We start from the raw sequence: 21,865 nt of genomic DNA on the forward strand, positions 1-21,865 counted from the left end.
ATCTATGTTTTTCTTCCCCTCTCAGCTACACAATTTCACAAACTCCTCAGAGTTTTCAATCATTAAATTCCTTTCAGTGTAAGGTTCTAAATAGGAAATAAAACTTTCTTGAGGTAAGCTAAGTGATTGAGTCATTACCATCATTAAAAACACATAAGAAATGCTCCTTTATTCAGATTATGCCAAGTAAGTTCTGGGTTTATCTCTTAGTTTGAGTTAAATAACCAGAAGACAAAAACCTTCAGATAATGTGAAGTGTTATCATGTAGAAAAGGATAATTACGGACTCAGAAAATGTGAAAGTAAGAAGGAAGTTTAAAAACCATCTAGTCTGGGGCACCTAGGTGGTACAGTGGATGGAGCACCAGCCCTAGAGTCAGGAGAACCTGAGTTCAAATTTGACCTCAGACACTTAATAATTGCCTAGCTGTGTGACCTTGGGCAAGTCACTCAACCCCATTGATTGTCTTAAATAAAATTTAAAAATTTTTTTAAAAAATCATCTAGTCTAACATGCTCATTTTACAGGTGAGGAAACAGACCCAGAGAAAATTTATTTAAATAGGTCAAAAGGCCATAAGTGGAGCTTCTGATATTAAGTCCAGAATTCTATTTTACTTCTCTTTGATCCCAGAGGACAAAACTAGGACTAATGGGAATAAAGCTACAAGGCAACAGATTTAACTTAATATAGGAAAACCTTTTTTCTTATAAAAGTCATCTTAAAAATGAATAAACTGCCTAGGGAGACAGCAACTGGAGGTTTTCAAATAAAGGTGCATGCTCTCTTTACCTCTTACTTAGATTATTGCAATAGCCTCCTAACTGGTCTCCCAGCCTCCCTCTAGCTCATCCCCTCACTAATCCATCCTCTACCCTAAAGCACACATCTGACCTATCACTTAAGAAGGTCCAGGATGTTTTTGCTCTAGGATAAGATGCAGTCTCCTTTGTTCGGTTTTATATAATCTGGCTCCAATCTAAATTACCAGGGTAATTATATTGTAATTAATATCATTTATAATTATGTTTATAATCTTTGTAGCAAATATCAATATATCATAACATAGTAGTAGTAATAATGATAAAACCTAACATTTACATAATACTTTGTTCCAGAAACTGCCCTAATGAGTTTTTATCAATGTGATTTCATTTGATCCTCACAACAACCCTAGAAAGCAGGTGCGATTATTACCCCCATTTCACCAATGAGAAAACTAAGGCAAATGGAGGTGAATGGCTTGCCCAGGATAACAGTTAGGAAGTATCTGAGGCTATATTTGAACTCAGGTCTTCCTGATTCCAGGTTCAATGCCCTCCTTGCTGCACCTACCTAAGTAGGTGCATGTGGACAACCTGCTGGCTTACTGACTCTTACATGTGCTTCATGCACTCAATGTTCCATACCAAATTGCTGCTCCCCATATGTGATAGCTCATTCCTTGTCTCAATGTCTCGACACAAGCTGTTCCTCAGGACTAGAAAACACTATCCTCAACTCCCCTCTCCTGGACCGCTAGCTTCTTTCACAGTTCAACTCATGGGTAGTCACTTCCTAGGAAAAGCTCATCCTGATCCTCCTGATAGCTCTGCTCTGGACAGTCATTTGCATCAATTGACAGACATGTGTGCATATTGTTCGTGACAATACAATCTAAATTTTTTGTTTATCTCCCCAATGTCTGTTCTAGGACCTGGCTCATAGAGAGCACTTAATAAAAGATAATGGAATCAATGAATTAATAATCACAAGGGTGAGATTCATAGTTTAGGTAGAAGACTAGGTCCCTAACAAGTCGATAATTTTATTATATTGAGAGCATTCTTTATGGTGGCAAAGCACTGGAAACAAAGATGTCTATGACTGAAGAATGACTACATCAATTAGGAAATGACCAATTATAAATCAATCTAACATCAAGCATCAATTAATCTCATGCTACTTTGCACCAGACACTGGGCAAGTGAAACACAGAATGAAAACAAGCCCTAACCTCAAGAAGCTTGAATTCTGAATTAGTGTATTGTAAGGAATGATGCATATAATGAACACAAAGAAAGCAAGAAAAGACTTAGAGGAACAGATACAAAATGAAGGAAACAAATATAACAACTTAAATAAAAATGAATAAATATTAAATAAATAAAGCAACTGAAACTGAATATTGTGAAATTATGATGACCAATTTCTTCCTGACCAAAGAAAAACAGAGGACAGAAGGCTATGAATCACAAGGTCATGACTCTCAAGGAGAAGTTCCTTACTGTTACCTGGGTGGTGGCAGTAGAAATTACCTAAGAAAAGAAATGAAATGACAAGAAATGTATTAAATCTGAATTGAATGCTGTTGTGAGTTTGGCGTAAAAATAACATTCTCCCAGTGATCCTATAAGACAGTGAATTATGAAACACTGCGATCTCATAAGAAACAAAATTTTATGTGACCTAAAGAGCAAAGAAAACAATACACGTTGTATATAAGTAGAATAAAACATTAGCAATGAGGTCTCACATAGAAAAAGTAACTTAAAACAATCAAGAACATGTATAACTAAAACAGGAGATGGACTTAGTAGTGAAGGACAGCAGATAGGTAGCCTAAGCCAAACTAGGATCCATGAATTGCTTATAGAATCAGAGGAAAACTTTTAATATATTTAATATTTTCTCTAGAAAATTCAACTGAATTTAATTCAACAATATTTATTAAGCCCCTTCTATGGGTCAGGCACTGTTGCACGTACTGGGAACACAAAGACAAAGGAACTGTCCTTTCCTTCAAGAGTCCTTTACTGAAATAGAATTTAGGGAAAGCCAAAAACAGGAGTGGCATTCTCTATTGGTAGATCCACTGATATATTTAAGTCACTGAGTTCACTAAGATATTGGACTCCCTCAGCTCTGCCTTCCTTGGTCGAGTCATAGTTGACAAATAAGCATCTTGGAACTATTTTTCACTTCTCTTCAGTCTCATCGTGTTGCTGCTTCCCTCCAGTTTATAAACATGCCCCGGCTTCCTTAAAAATTTCACCTGATATATGTATATCATCCCATAGCTCTCTTGCCTTTTGCAGTTAAACTAGTTCTGTTCACTTCATTTTGTATCAGCATAATAAGTCATCCCAGATATTTCTGAACTATCCCTTTCATTGTTTTAAATAGCACAAATCATATTCCATTGCATTTATTACAAGGCTTTTGTCAGCAATATACAGTAATGCTGATGATTTGTGTGGGTTTATTTTACATCCAGCTGATGTTTTTAATTGTTTCAACTAGTATCTTCACTGACTTACCAATAAGGTTCTCTAAAGAAAACCAATTATATCACTTGCAAAAAAACAAAAAGATACTTTTGTTTCTTCTTTGCCTCTATTTATTTTTTCAATTTCTTTTTCTTGCCTTATTGCTATAGCTAACATTTCTAGTACAACAGACATCTTTGCTTTGCCCTGATCTTACTGGAATGTGATCTTCCTAAAGAGCAGACCCACAATTTCAGGGTTAAATGGACCTGATTTTACACCAGCACCTCCCAACTCTTGATCCCTTTATGGTTGGAGGTAGGAAAGTCAAAGGGTACAGAGAGAATTAGGCATGGTCACAGCCTCAGACACTAACAGTGTGGCCCTGCTGCAGGCCCTTAACCTCATTTGCCTCAGTTTCCTCAACAATAAAAGGGAGATCACAGCACTAGGTCCTAATTGGGCTATTGAGAAACTCAAATGAGAACATCTGTAAAGTGCTTTGCATAGAGTTCAGCATTTAGAAGTTGTCATATATATGTTCCTTCCCTTACCCTCATTCCTGTTTCTCCACATGATAAATTATTTAGGGAATAGTTCTGTTTTACACCTTTTCTTCTCCCTTCACTCCAGCTGGGTTCATTTTTTCTGTAGTCAGTTCTCAAGCTTGGGTTCTTCAGTTGCCTCAAACTCTTTACATTTTTTCTTTTGTTGTTGTTTAGTCATTTGAGTTATGCCTGACTCTTGGTGACCCATTTGGGGTTTTCTTCGTACAGATACTTCAGTGGTTTGTTATTTCTTTCTCCAGCTCATTTTACAGATGAGGCAAATAAAGTTAAGTGACTTAACCAGGGTCACACCTGTATGAGGAGGTCAAATTTGAACTCAGGAAGATGAGTCTTCTGACTCCAGGTCTAGTATTTTCACCACTGAGTTGACTTAGAACAGTTCTATGATTTCATTGATTATGAAACTTCCAGTGAGGAACATGCCTTTACCAATACAGAACCACAAGTGTTTTCTGACTTATACTTTCAGAATTTTCTTGAGGCAATGAAAAATTATGTGACTTGCCCAGGGTCATATAGCTAATAGGTGTCAAAAGTAGAATTTTTCCTCACCTGTAAAATGTGGTCAATAACAGCATTTATTTTATAAGTTTACTATGAAGGTGAAATGAAATAACAGTAAAGCACAGACATATAGTAAGCATTAAATAAATTTTGGCTATTATTATGTGAACCCACTTCTCCTTGATTCTAAGAATAGCTTTTGAATTTACTAAATGAGTAATTCCCACTCAGTGATTTGTGAACCCCTTGGGAGTTTACTAAATTTACTAAGCACTAAAGAAGCTCTCTCATCCTCCTTTTATTACCCCATAATTGCACTTCAATTGACTATGTGATCACATGAGTAAGACTTTTGCATTCTTACAGCACAAATATTGAGCTGCTATCTTGAGCAAATCACAGACTATCATAAACATTCTTCAGAAACAAACCACTCTCACTGCAGTGTTATGACTATTTTCCAATTTAAACTTATCCTCGGGGGTGGTATTCAAAAACAAAATACTGGGGAATATAGATAAAAGGGGGGGGAAGGGGAAAAATACAAACAGAGGGAAGATAGCACAGAGGGCAGTAAAGAATTAGTAATCATAACCTTGAATGTGAATGGGATGAACTCTCCCTTAAAACTTAAGCAAATAGCAGAGTGGATTAAAAACCAGAATCCTACAATATGCTGCTTACAAGAAACTCATTTGAAGCAGAGAGATACATATAGAGTAAAGGTAAAAGGTTGGAGCAAAATATATTTTCCTTCAGCCAAAATGAAAAAAGCAGGGGTAGCAATCCTTATCTCAGACAAAGCAGCAGCAAAAATAGATAGCGTTAAAAGAGATAAGGAAGGAAACTTTATCCTCCTAAAAGGTACCATAGACAATAAAGTCATTTCAATATTGAATATATATGCACCCAGTGGGACAGCACCCAAATTCTTAGAGGAGAAGCTGAAAGAATTACAGGAAGACATAGACAGCAAAACTCTACTAGTAGGAGACCTCAACCTCCCGCTATCAGATCTAGATAAATCAAATCATAAAACAAATAAGAAAGAAATTAGGGAGGTAAATAGATTGTTAGAAAAATTAGATATGGTAGATTTATGGAGGAAACTGAATGGGGATAGAAAGGAATATACCTTTTTCTCTGCAGTACATGGAACTTATACAAAAACTGACCATGTACTAGGACATAAAAACCTAATGATCAACTGCAGAAAGGCAGAAATAGTGAATACATCTTTCTCAGATCACAATGCAATAAAAGTCATATGCAATACTGGGCCAAGGAGATATAGACCCAGAGCAAATTGGAAACTGAATAACCTCATCTAAACTTATCCTCCACTTACATTACTATTCTTCAATTTGGCAGAATTTTAAATGAACTGGTTGGCAATTCTGGTAGGTCATTCAGTGGAATTCCTGTGAGGGGACAGCCAGTGATAGAAAGGAAGGCAGTACCATCTGAAGATATGCTTTCCTTACAAAACTCAGTTCCTATATAAACATTGTTGAAAATGAAGCAATATGTGCAACTGAACTTTAAATAAATTTATCATTTCATACAGCACTTGCAGTTGACTTGTAGGAAAAAGTAAATATTTTAAATCATGTTTTCTGGCATGTTAGGTAAATAAAAATAAAAAAAATGGATTTCTATCTTCATCAAGGGAGCTTGTAAAAAGCATAAGAAAATATTCACTTTATTCTTGTTTTAAATCAAAATACAGAAATAAACTTGAGGTCAAAGCAAATTTAAGATCATGTCTGCCTAGTATTGCTCCCCCAAATTCTAAAGCTTTGTTCCAATAAAAAGTCAAACATCAAAATTAAGTTTATATATGATTATTAAATTTATTTATGTCACTAAAAAAAGTTACATTCTATAAAATTTATAAAAGTGAGGAAATAATATTAAATCTTGCAAATAATTATAAGCATATGAAGTCTTGATGGATTTTTTCTTTTAATTCTTATTGAATGTCCCAAATAAAACATTTGTAACAATTTATAATTAGAGCTTTATAATTTTACACTTAGAGCTTTCATAATTATAGATGGAATAAAATTTTATAATAATAATTATATCATATAACTTTTATTTTGATGCTTTTAAGGACAAGTTATTAAAACTGTTATTGTAAGCACTTAGTGAATAAATCTGAGAGGATATTACATACAAGTAGGACATAAAATTACCCTGGGGTAATTTTTTTGGTTGAAAGAGATTCAAGGAACAAAAAACATTGGAAATCACTACATTACTCCATACTGCCTTTCATCTCCCTAAGACATATACCATTTTTATAGATTCTTTAAGTTTATTACTAAAAGTTTCCCTAAGATATCCTGCTCCCTGACAAATCTGGGAAACAATGGGTAATACCTGGTAGAAGTTACAGGTTACCCCCCATTTCAACAGTCTTAACAAAAGTATTACAATACCATCTGGCCCACTGAAAATAAAAAAAAAAAGTATACAGAGTAAAGCAAACCAAAATCTCATCTAAAAAGAACAAAAAGGTTTTCTTTTAATAATTATAACAGACCTTTACTGCAGATGGCTCAAAGTTATACTAATCAGATTTATCAACCAGAAAAATGATTCTTTCTTACTTTAGATAATTTTAAGTTCTGCTTGGGTTCCTAGCCACCAAAAGGGAAGAAAAAAAAAGAATATTAAAGTTCAAATTTGTTTAAGGCTATAGGTGGGAGAAAGCCTATGATAAGGAAGAAAAGAGCTAAAAAAAAATAGATTGGAATACGTAAAAAGGGTCTCTTGTTTCTCAAGATGGTCTCTGCTAACAGGTAAACATACACAGCAGTTACATATAATTCTGTTATATGGACCAGGTTACTATAGCATTATTGTTATTGCTGCACATAATGAGAACAAAAAATATGCTATTCTAAGTCTCATCCAGGTCTCTGCTCTGGCAGTCAGAAAAAATATCCAATAATCAGCAGGCTCAATTGCTTTATTTATGGTCAATCCTTCTTGGACCTAAAAATGAAGCTAATAAGATCACTCCCTAAGTTATTTTACGAAACTCTATAGTGAGGTTAAATTCGTTACGAATTTTACAGGTTCTCCAAAAGTAGGTTTTATTTCATTCTTAGTAAAAAGAAAAGGAAAAAAAATTCCACCAACAGCAGACTGACTTGTATTACCATATCTTGAAGTATATTTTCCTGAATTTTAGTTATGCACTGTGACTATATTGAGATATGGCTTAAGACTCTGAAATTTACAATATCATTAAGATTAAGATTTGAAAAAACCCTTAGAATATACCAAAATTAGCGATTTTTACCTTAATTTGAGGAGTGGCTGGGTCACCCACTTTTTCAGTTTTCGTCGTCCAAAAGGAGTTTTAGTGTGATCTAAGACCCACAGCAAACTACCTCTGAATTTTGAATCCGCCTAAGGAGGACCAACAAGCAATTTTTAAAAAATAATCAAACATTTGCTTATTTATCTAAATTAACCATTTAATTAATATTAAAACACATGCCTATTTAGGTATCACTGAATTTTACTTTTTTAAAAATATGTACAATCATGAATTTAGTATTCAAGAAAAAGAATGTTCTGATTTTAACTAAAGACTAATCAGAAAATTCTATCTTATTCCATTCTTGTGTAAAATTCTTCTAATATATATTAGTACACTGCCTGCCAAAGGGAATACAGATGAATGAATATAATTAAATCTTTTTTTTCCTAACTATTCAAGATCTCACAGTGCCTCAGGATTATCATTAAGAAATCTATTGATTGGGGTGGCTAGGTGAGTTGTGGACAAAGCACCGGCCTTGGAGTCAGGAGTACCTGGGTTCAAATCCGGTCTCAGACACTTAATAATTGCCTAGCTGTGTGGCCTTGGGCAAGCCACTTAACCCCATTTGCCTTCAAAAAAAAAAAAAAACCTAAAAAAAAAAGACCAAGAAATCTATTGATCATTGGATAGCAGTATGTGTAAAGAAGGTGCAAAGAATTGACCTGAATGTGCACTGAAGATACCATGGGAACTGGATATTGGTGTGTTTGGATAGTTGAGGGATGAGGGTAAGGTGGGACAGGAAGTATTTGCTATTTTCAACTACTTCCCCATAAGAACTTGCTATCTATGATCTGTATTTCTCCCACAAGTAAAAGGCAGAAAATTTTTTTGAAAATATTAGGGCAGATGAGCTGGCGCAGTGGATAGAGCACCGGCCCTAGAGTTAGGAGTACCTGAGTTCAAATCCGACCTCAGACATTTAATAATGACCTAGCTGTGTGGCCTTGGGCAAGCCACTTAACCCCACTGCCTTGCAAAAACTAAAAAGTCTTGCTAAAAAATCTTTATCAGCATCTGACTCTCCATGTGTTACTTTAAAGTTAATATCCTACAGAAGAACATTGTATACCCTTATAGAAACATGGGCATGATCATTAATGGACTTGCTCATACCAACAGGGCACAATCAGGCACAATTTGGGGGTATCTGTAATGAAGAATGTCATCTATATCCTGAGAAAGAATTGTGGAGTTTGAACAAAGACCAAGGACTATTACCTTTAATTTTTAAAAAATGTTGTCTTATTATGTAATTCTGCTATATCTCATACTATATGTCTCTTCCTTAAGGATATAATTTCTCTCTCATCACTTTAACTTAGATCAATGCATACTATGGAAATGATGTAAAGACTAGCAAACTGCCTTCTGTGGGGGGTGGAGGGAGGGAAGCAAGATTGGGGATAAAATTGTAAAACTCAAAAAAAAAATAAAACCTTTCTAAAATTAAAAAAAAGGTGGGGGGATAAATGAATGATTTTTAGTTATTGTAAAAAAAAAAAGGCTTTTTCGCAGCCAAAAAAAAAAGTTAATATCCTAAAACTGCTTCATAGTAACTATCAGATAAGAAAGACAATGGTCAGCTGGGACACAAAGGCTTAATCTTCTGTTTCAAGTGCATTCATTAGCACTAGTTTTCTATAACTTTCCTTCCCCTAACAAAAATTTGTAATCAACTAGTTATATTTTCCTGACCTGATTCTGTAAGATTTCCAGATTCTTCAGTGCTGTTCCATTAATTGTCATAAATTCCATTTCACTCGACAACTTTTTAAAATTTCTGAAAAGAAATGAGAGGAAATGTAATCATGCAAACCAAAAGAGCAGAAAGAAATAAAAAAAAATTTAATTTAGACACCAGGTAAAAATTCCAATAGAATTACTAATGAAAGTTAGCCATTTGGTAGAATAATCAAGTCAAATGCAAAAGAATAAAAGGAAATAAAAGGAAAATTCATTGAAAGTATTCTTCCACTGATATATGAGCTCTTAAATGCCTTGAAAGGAGAAGAGGGAAAACAGAAATCAAAGCAACACTGAGACACTAAGGAAATTTAGAGATGCCCTTTTTTCCTAATTTTTTCTCTCTCTTTTTTTAAAGGTTTTTGCAAGGCAAATGAGGTTAATTGGCTTGCCCAAGGCCACAAAGCTAGGTAATTATTAAAAGTGTATGAGGTTGGATTTGAATTCAGGTACTCCTGACTCCAGGGTGGGGGCTCTATCCACTGTGCCACCTAGCTGCCCCTTTTCCTATTTTTAAGAATAGCACAAAGCATAATTTTTTGACATTGACTTAGCGTACAATGGCAAATATTCAAGACAAGTTAAAAAATTATCTAAGAAAGGACATCAAGATACTTTAAACTGTCTTCCTTATTCTTCTAACATGGGATTATTTTTGATAAGGCTTGATTTTTAGCTCTCATTAAAGGTTATAATACAGTCAAGAGATTTATTGATGATAATGATGATGGTGGTGATGATGAAGATGGATATAATAGCATTTGCAAATTACTTTAAGATCTGCAAAGCACTTTATATATATTTTCTCAGTAGATTCTTACAACAACCCTGTGAAGTAGCAACTCTCAAAATCCCCCTTTGAGAGATAAGTAAACTGATTTCTGAAGAAGTTAAATGACTTGCCTAGAATCACACAGCTAGTAACTGTTTGAGATAGGATTAGAATTTAGGACTTTCTGACTCTGAATTTAGTCTACACCTAGATGCACAGTGGTTTTTTTTTTCATGGTAATTGACAACCACCACCAAAATGGTCAAAGTTAAAGATAAAGATAAAGAAAAATATACTCAAAAAACTATAAATAATAATAATAATAATATCTACCATTTACATAGTATACTAACATTTGTGAAATATATTTTAGAATATATATTACATCATTTGAAACTCACAAAAATCTATATTCTTGCATTATGCAATTGTATAAATCTGTATTATTATCATATCATTAATATCTATATAATATAGTATTTCTAGATGAGTAAATTAAGGTTTAGAGATAATTAAATTATTTGCCTGTGGTCATTTGGTAACTGGACAGAATTTGAATGCAAGTCCTCCAAGTCTTATGATATATTCCCCTGAAGAAAACCAGGAAATGTGAGGAATATAACAAAGTTCACCTTTCAGAAGATCTCAGAATTTAGTATGACAAAACAATTTACAGCATAATCAATAAAGTAAATCTCATTAAGTTTCTTCTATATTCTATGAAAGAGCTTACATTCAATCAATTGACCAATAATTAAGTGTCCAGTGTTCTCAAGGGACTCAGAACCTAATTGTGGAAGCAAGCAACTAGTTACACACCAATGAGATATACAAGACAAACTGGAAATAATCTACAGAGGGAAGGTACTAGCATTAAAGAGGATCCCAGAAGCTAGGATTTTAGCTGGAATTTAAAGTAATTCAGAGAGATGAGGAGGGAGAGATTTCTAGGGAAGAGAAACAGCCAGGGCAAATGCCCAGCATCTGAAAATGTAGTGTTTATGAGGAAAAGTAAGGAAAACAGTGTCACTGAATCATAGCGTGTTTAGGAGAGTGTGAGGAATTGAATTCAGTGGAAGAAGAGACTATTAAGTAAAATAGTACAGTGGGAAGAAGAGGAGGAGGACCAGGATAGAGTCCTGAAGGTAACAGCATAATTAATGGGATCATAACACTATGTGTAATTCATGTGAGGCTGGCCTCATGGCATACTATGTTATACTAAACACCCTCACCCCTTAGACTACTACTTGATCCATTAAATTATTCTTATCCTGAGTTCTCAGGCAATGAAAGAATATATATAGCAATATTTCCTCACAAATTAACAGAAATGTACAATTTTTTCATAAATCAATGAATTTTTAATCTCACTTTAGTTAACAGAATTAACTGGATAAAATTTTTATCATGTTTTCTTTACTCTTTCTCAAATCCCTAGTATTGAAGTTTTAAATAAACTTTGGTACTATTGGCTATTCAATTTAATAACAATGTAATGAATAAGATAAAGATATATTTAGATATTTTAATAAATGTATCAGAATAAGAAAGTACACAAAGCACTTCTATCAATTGCAACTGCTGATTTCTCAACTCTGGAAAAACAGTCCTACTGTTTAGGTCTTTTATGATAGAAGTCAAAGACACTTGAAAATTCTATTAGGGCTATCTTTTCCATAGCACAAGAATTAAAATCAGCAAGAAATGCTTCTTCCAGTTCTTTCACTTTGACAATTAAGTCAATCAGATTCTTAGGAAAAAAGTTTTCCAAGTCTTTTCTATCAAAGAATCTCTCTCTTGTCAAAGTAGTTAAAAATCCAGAGGATATTAAATTGCCTCTCTTCCAAGATTCTATTCCCTATTAAAGATATAAGAACAGTATCCACAGCATCCCTGGGAAGGGCTATTAAAGCTGAGGGATACAAAGATATATAAATTCAGACTAAATAAGAAATAGACAAATCAATAGATAGATAAATAAATAAAAATAAGTAATTTTTTTAAGAGGAAGCACTAGCAACAAGTAAGGAACCAGAAAGATTTCATGTAGAAAAATATTGCTCCAGTTATGCTTTAAAAAGACTACAGAGCAGCAGCTAGGTGGCGCAGTGGAAAGAGTACTGGCCCTGAAGTCAGGATGATTTGAGTTCAATCCCAACCTCAGACACTTAATTATTTAGCTGTGTGACCATGGGCAAGTCACTTAATCCCACTGCCTTGCAAAAACAAACAAACAAAAAAAGAATATCAGTTAGAAGACTACAGCAACAGTCCAAGGAAAATGTGATTTTTTAAAAAAAGTCAATGAAAAAAAGAGATGAATATAACAGATATTATTACAGTGATAGAGTGAACAAATTAACTGGAAAGGAGGAGTAAGAGAAGATGATACAAATACTACTTTTCAAAATTCTCACATTAGAAAGAATGCTGATCAGATAAATAATATATAAAGTAATTCAATCTTCTTTATAATCAAATCATTTTACAGTTGCTCTTCCGATAGTCTCTGCTATCACTGTCAAATAGAGAACACTGGCTAGGCTGACCCAACAAGATAATTTTAATGGTCTTGGTGAAATAACAAGAAGTAAGTAAGTGGCAGAACTAAAGAAGAAAAGAACCAAGGAGTCTAAAACACTTATAATTTATAGATAATTGAAAATTGTTTGCAAAATAAATCAAATTAAATTAAAGATTTACTTATCTCAATCTGTGATTGGGTCAAAGAGACTCTGAAAAATTAGCAAGTTAAAAAAGTCAGTAATCTAATAATTCTCTGGGCATAGAGAAACTGATGCCTACTTTTTTGCTTTGCTCTAAAACTCTTTTGAACTTGGTGCCCATGTCTCACCTGATCAATCACCACCAACTAAGGCTCCAATTTGATAAGAAGCAATTGAGAAAATTTGACCTATTATTCTAGATCATATTTCTTAATGATGTTTTGATGGTTTTTATTATGATAGCAATTCTTTAAAAATGATCAAAATAAAAGAAAAAAAACATTGCTTTAAATGGCTTTAGGGGGATCATGTCTTAAACTTCAATACCTGAGAACCCTTTTATGATTAAAGTCCAGAAGGCAAGGGTAGCCAGGTGGCACAGTGGATAGAGTGCCAGCCCTCAAGTCAGGAGCATCTGAATTCAAATCTGGCCTCAAACAAAACTTAATAATGACCTGTGTGACCTTAGGAAAGTCACTTAATCCCATTGCCTTGCCAAAAAAAAGGTGAAAAATTCAGAAGGCTAGGCATCTGTGCTGTTATATCTGGGTTAGAATCTGGTATTATGGAAAACAAACCCATCATTTGTTGGCAGTAAATTCACAAAGAAAAAAAATCAGTCACATATTCCAACTCTAACTTCAATCAACTCTCACATATGTATACTATTTATCACAGAAGATAGAGTTCAACTGGATCTGAAATGACCTTGAATAATAACATTAACTACCCAACACTATGGGAAAAGAACTCCATTTGTTTTCCCTATAAACAAAAGGCAGTCCATTGGTCTTTTTTGCTTTTCAAGCTTCCAGACTTGCAGGATTTCTCTAGAAACCTCTCTGATTTGTCTAGAAAGTTAAATAATGATTTGAAAGAACTTGATAAGGGGCAGCTAGATGGCACAGTGGATAGAGCACCTGCCCTGGAGTCAGGAGTATCTGAGTTAAAATCTAGCCTCAGACATTTAATAATTACCTAGCTGTGTAGCTGATAAAATTTGTAAACTGTTCAATTCAATGATCGACCAAAATTCTAAAGGACTCATTATGAAAAATATTATCAAGAGAGAACTGATGAGCTTAGAGTCAAGCCTGAAGTATATTTTTGTCCTTGCTTTTTTTTTTTAATGAAACAGGGTTAACATGGAAATATGTTTTACATGACTTCAATGAGTATTATCTGCCTCACTTTACCAATGGGTAGAGGAAACAGTGGAAGGAGAGAAAGAATTTGGAACTGAAAATAAAATTGAAAAATTAAAAAAAGGAAAGAATCCATAATTAAGAAGTATACAACACAGTACACAAGAATATGTCTAGATAGCTAGCTGACAAATGCTTTCATTGACTCAGGGACAGTGATGAAAAAGAGAAAACTCAGATTATATAAACAAAGAAAGGCTCAATAATGCTTAAACCTGAAGAAAATAACATCATCTTGTTTTCTCTAGATGACCAAGGAGTTACCCAAGTATACAAATGTGAGCATCCTTATTACCAGAGTTCCTAAGTTTTTATTGGTAATATTCATAATTTTCTATTATTAATCACTGTTTTTCTTTGCCCATGTTGAATTATCTATAGCTCAAATTGGTTTCCATAGAAACCATACAACTTTCTCAAAAACCAAGTATAATGGTTATTGATATTAATAATTCTAGTAAAACTAGAGACTGTAAAGATAATTTGACATAAGGTATGGTATTAAACAATCATTATCAAGATAAAAGCAGAGCTAATACTTTCTCCTCCTACTGGAAATAGCCGATAAAAGTATTTACCAATTTGCAATCCTCCTTTCCAATACAAAGGCATTTCTTTGTACCAGTACTTGGAAGCATCAAGAACTATAAACTTCTCCCTCACTAAAGTTGTATCTCACAAATGCTTGCTGACACATCAGTACATGCTCACTGACCTGAAATAACCAAGCAATTATCCATGTGGACAAAGACAACAAATTTTATGTGCTTAAAAATGAATAACAAAATTAGTGAATGGCAATCATATGATCTTCTATGTGAAATTTTTACTTGGAGAAAAATCTTATAAGAATACTTTATACTTTTTTTACTAATACTTTAAACAATTAAAAAAAAAGCCTAGAATTTCTTCACTGTCTGGGATAGAGAAAAGGACTCCAGGATTAAAGAATATAAATAGTAAATCCTCTTACTTAGATTTCATCAAAGAATTGCAGATTTGTAAAAAGAAATTTACTTTATTGTTATTATATTTATTATATTATGATTTGTTTTCCTTAACACCAGATTCTACTTCAGATAACAGTATAGATGCCCAACCTTCTGGATTTTCCACTCTTTTTTTTTTTTGGCAAGGCAATAGGATTAAGTGACTTGCCTAAGGTCACACATAAATATTATTATATTTATGATTTATGATATTATACTTATCTAGATAATATATTATCTTGATGATAATATATTATTTATTATATTTACATAAAAAAGAAAATGCCTGCTAATATTATAATTTCAAAAGATACATCAATCACAATTCCTCTGAATATTCAGACAAAAAAATTAAAAATTCCCATGATAACTCTCTCATCCATTACTTAAATGAAGACAAAGATCATTTAACTAGCAAAAATTAAGAAAATTGAATATAATCACAAAGTTTTCTTTAGAATCTCAATTGTTATCCCTATAAACAAAGGGCAGTTCATTGGTCTTTTTTTGCCTTTCAAATTTCTAAATTTCTAGGATTTCTTTGGAAACCTCCCTGATTTTTCTAAAAGGTTAAATAATGATCTGAAAGAAGTTGGTAAAAGTTAGTAAACTCTGCTCAGTTTAATGATCCACCAAAACTCCAAAGGACTCATTATGAAAAATATTATCCACCTCAAGACAGAGTATTGATAGCCTTAGAGTCAAGGTTGAAATATGTTTTTCCTCTTGCTTTTTTTTCTTTTAGAGTAAAAGATATAATCCAAAGTCAGTTCATTCTGGAAAACCTAAAAAGAATATCCATGAATTTTATTTTCAAAGGCTATTTTTATTGTTTCTCTCTTTTTTTGCTCTCTTAAATTACAGAATTAAGAGAGAAATCAAAAAAATTTTTATTTCTCTTCATAAATTCTTTGTAAAAATGAGTTATATTGGTCTTTTGAAAGAGTTAACTGAATTAGCCCAGAGAGCTACTAAAAAGAAAATAGAAGACTCCATTTTCACCAGTTCTGGAATTTGACCAAAACAAGTATGGAGAGCAAAAAGAGTTTTATTATGATATTGTGGAAGATTTCTTGTTGGTACAACTGGCAAAATAAATGAGTGCTAGGCATGAGGGAGAAAGAACCAAGGATGACAGTGAATTCAGTTGTGAACCCAGCTGACTGTAAGAATGGTAGCAATATCAACAAAATTAAGAGCATTTAGGAGGGTGGTTTAGGGAAGAAAGAAAATGTGTTCTGTGTATCCTGAGTGTAGGCTAACTAAATACAGGACAGTAGGCTAACTAAATACAGGACAGTGAACTGGAAACGTCCAGCAGATAACTGGTTAATGTAGACTAAAACTAAAGAAAGAGAATGGGAATGACCATGCAGATTGGAGAGACACAAGTGTATCTATGTAGGCAGTAAGGAAGGAGTTATTAAATAGGAAGAGAATGAACATGGTAGGGGGGCGGGTAACTGTAGGGCATAATCTGTCAGAAAAAAAGAGAGAAGGGATTAAAAAGACAAAAAATATGAAGAAAACACATTTTAGAATTAATACTTCATGGCAGACTAAATCCGTTACTGCTGCTACTACTACTAATACTATTGCTGCTGCTGCTGCTGCTGCTACTGCTACTACTATTACTAACACTATTGCTGCTGCTGCTACTACTACTACTACTACTACTACCACTACCTACTACTACTACTACTACTACTACTACTACTAACACTACCACTAGTCCTTTGATGAACAAAGACCACACCAACCACACAAATAATTGGAGGCGTGAGTTGCATAATTATGTTTAATATAGTGAGGGGCATGCTGTGCAAGGCATCAGAGTCAAACATCCCAGGGACTGATTTTTAGGAAACAAGACTACTGGAGATGGCTAAGAAAAACAGTATTTAGAATGAAGGAGAAAACAGTTCTGCTACATTCTACTTATAATCAAGTCATATCCAAAGTATTTTGTTATTTTAGGGTTCCACATTCTAGGAAAGACATAAATGATCTGGATCACATGGACAGAGAAAGGACTAGAAATGCCATACATAAAGAACTGGGGAATGTTAATTAGGAATAATTATATATATATATATGAAATATGATAGATGTGCTTAAGTATCTGAAGGACTTTCATTCAGAAAAGGAATTAGATTTATTCTGCTCACTCTCAAAGGAAAGTAACAGAAGGAAGCAGCAGAGGAAAAAATTTAGATATGACATCAAGAAAAGCTTTCTAACAAAGCCATTCAAAAAAAGGGAACAGAGAGGAAGTGAGTTCCCTCTCACTAGAGGTCTTCCCAAGCAGAAGCTGGATTATTCTTTTCAACCACTATTCCTTTCAATCTACCCTTACATTTCTAGCCCAGCACCCCTAAGGCAGGGAAAAGCATCTCTATATCCTGTACTCTAATACCTGCTTTCCTCTAAACCTTCCTAAAACTACCTTTAAGATAGTTTCTTCTCCTTAATACAAATATCCCACTTCTGGATGGATGTCTCTCTTCCTCAGAACTCCTTAACAAATTGGGTAAGGAATTAACTAAATCAAACTCCCAAGAAAGATTTCTGGGATCAAGGACAAAAGAAGTTAATTAGTGATGGTACACGGGATAAAAGAGTGAGAAAAGGAAAAGAAACAACTCTGTGTTTTTTTCCCCCAAGTACAGGTACTGCACTGATATTTTCTTTGCATAAAAATTAACATTTACTATAATTAGCTACTTTTGAACACTAGACTACATTCACTTTTCCCAAGAGAAAGGGCAATAAAGATACTTGACAAGGGAGAAAAATCTGTAAAATCAATCGCTCAATTAAAAACTTGTCACAGTAACTATCCTTTTGAAGGCTTTTAGATAAAAATTTGAAATAAGAATAGTTAGGATAGAAAACATGCACAAGTAAATTTTTATTCCCATTCTGTTTTCAACTAAATAATGTAACAGAACTGGATTGTGTGTAACTCTATTATGTAGCCCTGAGGAAATAATTTCCTCTTTCAGGGTCTCAGTTTCCTTGTCAATTATAAATTACCAAGTTAATCTCTCTTTCAGGTCTAAAACCTATCATCCTATAATTGGCTTCATTATAAAGTACAGAACATTGACTATGGTTTACAAAGAAAAAAAAAAGCTACTTGTTTTTATTTCCATTTGAGGCTATAACTGGTATAGCAAAAATAAAGAATTCTCCCAAGGAAGAAAGTACCTTTTTATAAAAAATAAGAAGTGAACTCTTGGGGGAAGAGAAATTTCCAGATATAATTTCTAAGTAAAATTAGCAAACTTATCCCTCGTTTAAAAATAATTTTAGATTTTTAAAAAAACAACTTACCTAGGATTGTAGAGCATTTTCTCTAAATTAAATTCTTTAAGGTATCGGATAACTGCTGCCAAAGAACAAATCACAGGTTCATCTAAATTTAAAATTCCAGAAAAACTCTGAGAAGCTAAAAAAAATTTTAAAACAAGATTATTTGCTTCCATTAAAAACATTTATCTGCTACAATAAATGTCATTTATTTTAATAATTATTCAAATAACAACTTTTAAATCTGCTAAAAAAATTTACAAATCAGTAACAGCCTTTCAATCTACATTTTAATTTATACTGGTATCAAAAATGATCAATTGCCTTTCATATAATGGGTTGTTATTTGTCCTTCATTCTAGAAGAGGATCATGACATCAGGAAGGCGATGACATGCACAAGAATTGGATTTAAATGAGGCAGAACTGTGCAAAGTCACAAGCCTCACTTTCTCTTTCATCATCTGAGTCCAGTAGACAGATAAAGATCACGACAATAGGAGAGGGCCCCACGTAATGGGTAAGTGAGAAAGGAATCAAAGACCATACAAGAAAATCAATGTTGGATTCAGAAATACATCTCATGTCTTCCGAATCAAAATTATTAATGGCTTAACCACCACAGGTATAACTGTTACTCTACAGTTCAATATGAAAAAGCTTAGTAATGTAAGTATATGTTTGTAATGACCATATTATCAAAATTGGGTATTGGAACTGAAAACTTTTAAAAAATGGCAAAACATAGTATGTTTAGCTGAATAAATACTTCATGAATAAATGAATGAGTGATACTATAACTTCTCTAAATTCAGATGATGTAAGTTACCCTAAACCATAGCCACTGTAATGACACTAAAAGTGACTGATGGTGCCCTCTTCAGGGAGAGTCAAAAAGCTGATAACAACATATATACTATATACTCCCACAAGAATCCATCACCCAAAACAGTAAACAGTTGGGGGGGGGTGCATATATAAATACATACATACATATATATATTATTGAAGTAGTAACAACAGGGTAGGAATCTCTTGTGATAAAAGTAACTGAATTTGAACTCCTATATAGTTTTTAACTTATTACAGTTTGAGAACTAAAGTTATACTTTTATCCAAATATCAACAAAATAATAGAATTTTGTCTTGAAAGAATAAAACCTGTACCTTTGACATCAAGTACTTCTGCATAAAATTCAGTAATTTGCTGGAAAGCATGACTGTATTCAAAATAATGATTATCCATCCTTTCTACTCGAATTCTGTCATCCTGTACACTGAAAGAATTGACAAATGCAATCATAAATTGTTTTCTCAACTAATCTTAATTGACTGGAAATGAAGAAACAATTTTACGTCTTCTTGAATTATCTGCTTTCAACTGCTTCCCACCCAAACAGTTCTGCCTCTTTACACTAACCTATAGTTTCAGGAAAATCAAACCAAATCTCCACATAAAGAATTAGAAAAAAATGTTAATTTATGCTGTCATTTTATGATTTAAGAGCTCCTTTATGCAGATCATCTTCTTAGAATTCCTGTAAAAGGGCCCTTGGAAAATCTAATATATAATAATAAAAACTAGTAATTGCTATTATTATTCCACCTAACAGGCCATAGACACTTTGTAAATTCTTTGTGACTAAAAATAATTCTTATTAAAACTATTTTAAGGTAGAAGGTATTTTATGTTTTATTGTGTACTATATACAGAAATAATATTTAAATTCATAGCTAATTTCCATTTATATATGTTTAAATGTTCTGTTAATAGAATAAATTAATATAAAGTGATTATTCTTAGAGATGGACTCCATACCTCCACTATTAGAGATGAACTTCTTTTCTGGGTAGCATTTTGTAAAACCATTTCAATCACACTTCTCAACCACAAAGAATAAATGCTAATCAAATCAAGTTAGACTTACATTTTGCTAATCTCTTATTTCCAATTAGAGTCTATTACAAAGTAAACCATTTTGAGAAGAGCAAAGGTCACCTCTATCTTTGGTTTCTGGCCTCTAAAGACAGAATTAATAAAGTCAATACTAGTAAACTATCATTTATCCTGATCAATATCTACTATAACTCAGATAACACTGTCATTCTACATATTGGCATTAAAATAGATTATTGTACCTTTGCACAAGTGGGACCCTGTAACTTATATCCCTCCATCATTTCTGTTTGTAAATGAAAAATAAGATAATGATTTATGCTTGGCCCTAAAATGTCTCTTGCATTTTGGTGTTCTGACTTTAAAAGCACAACAGAACAATTGTTTCCTAGTCCTAGACATGATTTGATTAATATAAAAATAATATCCATTAGTACTTTGACATTTATAAAATATATGTTATTTTATTTGATCCTTATAATATCCCTGTGAGGTAGGTGCTATTATTATCCTCATTTTACAGTTAAGGAAACTGAGGCAAAGAGAGGTTAAGTGCATTGTCTTATTTACCCACTTAGTGTCTGAGGCAAGATTTAAACTCTGGGCTTCCTAACTCTTAAGTCTAACACTATGCTCACTGCACCAAAAGATGTTGCTTTTTATAACCTAATAACTTGATCTCCATCATCACAGAATCTGAAGGATGGGAATCCCCATCACCTGGTACTTCTTCACATCTCTATTGACAATGTCATGCCTCCTAGGTTCCTAATCTCTGACTGACCCGAGAAGAGGTTTCTCTCTGCTAACTCTCCCTAGACTCTTGTGCCCATCAGTTCACTCCTATTTTAATCTTCTCCCTGACTTACATTAAGTCCTTTAGAATCCAACTCGAACATTAACAAATTCTCCTTCATCCCAGATCTCCTCTTTCTACCTTCTTAATAGAATTCTGGTTTTTTCCTAACATCACATATTCTTCAATGCTGGTTTCTTCTTCATTCCCAGGCCATCCCCAACCTTGAGAACAAACCAAGAGGAGAATAAGGTATTGATCCTTACTGCCCTGCCCTCAACGATAGTGCTACCTAGCAATCTCAACTCCTTTGAGATTTGATCTGACCACAGCACTCAATTCAGTTACTTGTGACCATGCTCTAAAAACCTCTAGGTCTCTCTTTTCTCAAGGAAGTTAGTACCTAACTAATAGTTTTCCCTTTCATTCCATCATAACTGAGGGCTTCAATATACACTTAGATGAATTTTGAAAATAATATGGCCAAGATCTCACCATCACTGGTAAGTATGCTAACCTGCTTGATTCTGAATTTTGAAATTTACTTGTATGATCATAATCACCAGTTCTTTCCATCTCTATTCTGCCATGTTCCTCCTAAGTCTATTCATTTTCATAATCACCTTCAGCCTCCTTCTTTCCTTCCCACTTCCCATCCTAGTCTATCACGCATGTTCTGGTCTTACTTTTCTTCTTTACTGATCTTGGTCCTAGAGTTGACTAATTCAGCAATACAGTGTCTTCTATCCTTGACTACC

The 21,865-nt window shown here is 33.5% G+C and overlaps 1 protein-coding gene across 4 annotated transcripts in view; it reads right to left on the reverse strand.

Annotated features, from left to right (window-relative positions):
- MSH3 (mutS homolog 3) overlaps positions 1-21,865 on the reverse strand; it is a 182,242-nt gene that overhangs the window by 111,264 nt on the left and 49,113 nt on the right. For 3 of the 4 annotated variants that reach the window (XM_074201747.1, XM_074201744.1, XM_074201746.1), the window contains 4 exons: positions 19,582-19,691; positions 18,440-18,554; positions 9,361-9,445; positions 7,636-7,745 (listed from right to left, as the gene is read on the reverse strand). In XM_074201747.1, coding sequence (XP_074057848.1) covers positions 7,636-7,745; positions 9,361-9,445; positions 18,440-18,554; positions 19,582-19,691 — 420 coding nt within the window. The remainder of the gene's footprint in view (positions 1-7,635; positions 7,746-9,360; positions 9,446-18,439; positions 18,555-19,581; positions 19,692-21,865) is intronic. The other variant, XM_074201745.1, reaches the window with a different exon arrangement.

This window comes from Macrotis lagotis, chromosome X (genome assembly GCF_037893015.1).
Source record: "Macrotis lagotis isolate mMagLag1 chromosome X, bilby.v1.9.chrom.fasta, whole genome shotgun sequence".
Taxonomy (NCBI): domain Eukaryota; kingdom Metazoa; phylum Chordata; class Mammalia; order Peramelemorphia; family Peramelidae; genus Macrotis; species Macrotis lagotis.